The following is a 5,000-nucleotide window of genomic DNA, read 5'->3' on the forward strand; positions in this document are numbered from 1 at the left end:
TCTTGTAGACCGCCTTAAGAATCCCTGCATGTCAGCGCGAGAATGATTACGAAAAAACAAACAAGGCCATTGACACTCACCCTTGAACTCAGGGCTAGAGGACGACTGGTAAGCCACGGAGGAACGGCGTGACTGGGGCAGCGAGTGGGGGTAAGATCGGGATAGCTGATACACCTCGTTCTCTGCCTGCTCACTCAAGGAAGAACCGCGTCTTGAGGGAGACCTGTGGGTACCGGAGGAGTTCTTAGAGGCGGAGGGAGTCAGAGGGTGCACGCGGATAGGTAGAGGTTGTTGGAGGCGGGGCTGTCGGATGCTGAAGAAGGTTGGAGGGCTAGAGACGGGGGGTCGATGGGATGTTGGAGGAAGAGGTTGGTGTTGGGTTGGAGAAGGAGGTTGGTGTAGGGTTGGAGGAGGAGGTTGGTGTAGGGTTGGAGGAAGAGGTTGGTGTTGGGTTGGAGGAGGAGGTTGGTGTTGGGTTGGAAGGGTTGGGTGTTTAGTGCAAAGAAATACCATGGCTACGAAGAAAAGGGTGCAGGCGGAAAAGCGAAGAGAGAAGGTTCGTTCAGCATGAAGGCAGTTACTACAACTGGAATGTAGAGTTGGTTGTGTCTTCCAATAAGGGAATTGAACTGATATATGAGCGTACTTTGTTGAAATAAAGAGTAAGAATGTTTGTTATAATGTAATGATTTTTTTTTTTTTTTATAAATTCATGAACATGTTTATATCAATATGATATATAAAAAAAAACGCCACTTACAATAGCATTCAACATGTAGTACCAATAAAATATATTGAAGGGTCCTTGTTTAGAAAAGGTAAAAGTATACTAGACATCGTATACCAGTTGTAATAGACAAAAAAAAAAAAAATAATAAATAAATAAAAAGATGCCAAGATACAAGAGCTGATGGACGTTTCAAATGTTGAATATAAGATGTCTCGTTTAGAGTTAAAAAATGTTATCGTTATGAGATTTAGAGTACATGTGTGTGTGTGTGTGTGTGTGTGTGTGTGTGTGTGTGTGTGTACATTACAAAGAAAGTGGAATTGACATACCAACAAAGAAGGATGAAGAGTCTCAGAGAAACTAGAGAAGGACTTGAACATTGCGTCATTAGAGATTGGACAGGAAGTATTACGCGAAAGCTGGAGTGCAAGAAAGAGTTTTAAAAGGACAAGGGTGGGCGTGGGGTGGGTGGGTGGGTGGGTGAGGGGAGTACGGGATTCAGAAGGGCGATCTTGAAGTATGACATAATTTCATTCGTTGATCTACTTGTCTTAGACTACCATGTTCTCTACTAAAACTGAGATATATCGATTTAAATATATCTATATATATATATTCACACATTATGCCAAAAATATGGTTAATTCTAGTAGTGTGACGGGGAACATTTTAGTGTTGTTAATAAAATGGTGTTATGTATTAGTATTGGCCTTAACCCTACATTAAAAGAAAGAAAGAAAAAAAAAAACACATTTAAGCTGCACACAGGCCACCTTATACGAGGCGTGGCAATGCAATTGTATTTATCAGCACATCTGGCAACTCTGTTCAAGACAGTTTACACTTAGTTTTATATCACACAATATTCTCTATGGACAAAAAGGGCAGTATATCTGTTGATTTAAGAGATGGACAAGTTCCACCTTTTCCTTGAATTTAATACCAGTGGAATGCGTTGACAGACAGACAGTTATTGGATGCAAATAGCGAAGCAGCTGCAAATTTGAAGATAATAAAGAAATATAAGTTTGGGGGGGATTAACATCTACCTTGAAAAAAATAGATAAATTAGAATTAGCATTTAGCCCTTGTGCATGCATAGCTGTGATGCAATACATCTGCCAGGCAACACAGACCGTAATCAGAAATGCTATTGCAAGAGACCATTGAAACAAATGCAACAAGGCAAAAATAACGTTCAGTTGTAAAAAAAAAAAAAAAAAAAAGTTTTATATATTTTAATGCTGTTATCATATTTTAAAGATGATTTAGAACAGCACGCACATACATACTGAACCCCACGCAAGCAGGGCCAATGTAGATGTGATGCTCTGTAGGATTAGGCTTACGTGTGATGCTGAAATTATTAGTTAGGTTTAGTTTAGACACACGGAACACGTGGCGCCTCTCTTGCTCCATCGTCCGTTTCGTCGGTTATGTCAGTTGGTGAAGTTCCAGACAAGCGCGAGCCTACACAGACAGACACACACACTCACACACATACATACACATACAGATACACATACACATACACACATACACATACACACACGCACTCATACACATACACATACACATACATACACATACACACACATACACATACACACACACACACACACACACAGACACGCACACACACACATATGTAAATATATATATATATATATATATATATATATATATATATATATTATATATATATATATATATGTATATATATGCATATATATATATGCATATATATATATATATATATATATATATATATATATATATATATATATATATATATATATATATATATATATATGCTTGTATATATACATACACACATATATGCATATGTATGTAAATATATACATTTATAAACACAGGTAAATTGTTAGCTAAAGATGTAGACAGACTAACCAGAAATTTGCTTTTGTAAATGGTTATTCATGTGGAGATTATGAGTTTAAGAGCTTGAAATGTCATTGCAAGTGCATTCTCGGTTACCAGGGGAAAATGTATATCAGCTTAAATGGATATCACAGTTGCATGAGTGAGTGAATGGGGGATAATTTAAAACAACACAATTCCAATTTGGTCTTGTTATATTTAAACGTTTGATGCATAAGATTCAGCAATAAATTTACATAGATCGAGGAACTGTTTCGCAAATTGACTTAAGTTTGTCTGTCGTCTCAAACACAAAGCCTTCCTCGAGAACAGTTATTATGCAAATGATTTTCGAAAAGACAGAGACAACTCACTCTTGTAGCCTTCGTCTGTCCGAAGAATATCTTTGAAAACAAAGCAAAATAAAGCAAAAAAACCGACCACGGAATATTCAAAACAGCTGACATGATATTAAATTCTGCTGCGAGGAGATGTGTCTCACGTATATTACTTGCCTCTTTTGCTTGTTTAGTCCTTTATGAAACTTCCGGGCGCTGTCTGCTTGTCCGTCTTTGCTGCAACTTATTCACTGTGTCAAGATTGGTTGCTTCCTCGTAACGCAATATATGGCGAAGTGCGTGTTGCTCTTAGGTGAAGCTTCTTGGATACACACACACACACACACACACACACACACACACACACACACACACACACACACACACACACACACACATATATATATTGTTATGAAGAATAATTGTGTTCTCGGTGTTGTAATTCCATGCACTCTCTTTTGCACTCCGGCCCGTGTCTCCTATATATGGCTGACGGTGTTCATTTTGACGAACGTAGAGATTGTGTGAATGAGAATTCTACAGCGTAGGATGTGCGGTTAGCGCACGGATGCTGCATCTTCATCAGGATTAATAAATTTGATGAAGATGTAGGATCGAAACGGGCACGCCTTGCACTGTGGCCTTATTCATTCTCATTTATGCATTTCCCACATTTGGCGGCGTTAATATTGCACGTAATAGTTATGTTCTTCAAGACTAGGTTGCGTCCAGCGTGATTCAGCTTCGAGATCAGCGTGGCGTTTAAGGTTAGAGTTACAGGTCAGTGTAGTGTATGAAATTAAGGTTGTATTTTTCACGCTTTTATCTTCTTCGTTTTGCGAAAAATAACACTATTGGGGAATGCTTATGGAAATGATTTTACTTTTTTTTAAATACAATGAAATAACTGATGTAAGCCGACCTCATTAACTCACGAGTGCTTTGTTTCCAGACTTTTCTTCCTCTGTGGAGAGTGGATTGTTGCAATCTGCATTTTATATCAACAGAGAGTACTTCACGAACCTACTCAAACGACACAAAAAAGCAATGACAAATTACAAATCGGACGACATAAAAAAAAAAAAAAAATAACATCAATATCATCCCTAGCCAAATGCGATGGTGCTGACAATAAAAACTCTCCATAACGCAAGCAACAGGAAAAGAGGCACCTACGCACTCTGAAAAAAAAAGCCACGGCTAAGTTAACGACCCGTTAGTAAAAACTCAAAGAACCTCAAAGTTTACACATAACTTATTAAGTTTTATGATGTGATTCGGAAAGAGGGCACCGCTCCTAACATTCCTAATTGTCTTTTTCTTTTATTATGCTTTCCCCATGCTCTGTTGCTCGTTTTAAATTACCGTCATTACATTGATATATAGGGATCTTATGTATAAAGCTTAGTTCTACTTTTTTTTTTTTTTTTTTTTTTTTTTTTAAGAGCCACTAAATTGCCAATTCCTCTTGGGAGAAGGTTGGTCAGTCTACGTATATTTGAAATTATAGGCTTTATTGCCTCGACTTTCGGGAAACCTCTAATGGAAGAAAACGAGAAAAAGGTTTCATACAGGAGGTTTCAATCAGGTCCTGGTTCTTATGGTTCAACTTTGTACATCCTTTATTTACTTATAGAATCGGGATTTTTTTTCAGCTGAAATCTCTTGATTGATTGATAAAACCGATCTATCTAAGAATTAGGTAAAAAGATATATGGGTTATCCATAGGGGATCAGTACTACTCAACTGGTCTTCTTTAAAGTCAATGAAAAGAATTTGTAGATGTTCTTGATAAGATTGATATGATATGCATTCAATAAGACACATTTTAAAAGATAGTGCCGGATTTACAGTCTTAAAATCTTGACAAACAACACAAGTACCAGTGTTTTAATGGTAGAGGGTGAGGCGTGTTATGATGTGAATGACGATAAACACTTGTATATACACAAACGATGGCTTTCCTCCTCTTTCTCAACCCTCTCTCTCTCTCTCTCTCTCTATCTATCTATCTCTCTCTCTTTCGCTCGCTCGCTCTCTCTCTTCCTCT

The 5,000-nt window shown here is 37.7% G+C and overlaps 1 protein-coding gene across 1 annotated transcript in view; it reads right to left on the reverse strand.

Annotated features, from left to right (window-relative positions):
- Positions 1-5,000, reverse strand: part of Fife (regulating synaptic membrane exocytosis protein fife) — a gene marked incomplete in the record, with an annotated part of 249,707 nt that overhangs the window by 18,847 nt on the left and 225,860 nt on the right. The window contains 1 exon segment of the mRNA XM_086536681.1: positions 81-223. Within this exon segment, the coding sequence (XP_086392807.1) occupies positions 81-223 (143 nt within the window).

This window comes from Penaeus japonicus, unplaced genomic scaffold (assembly GCF_977035675.1).
Source record: "Penaeus japonicus unplaced genomic scaffold, GWHDUDI00000001_assembly GWHDUDI00000005, whole genome shotgun sequence".
NCBI lineage: Eukaryota > Metazoa > Arthropoda > Malacostraca > Decapoda > Penaeidae > Penaeus > Penaeus japonicus.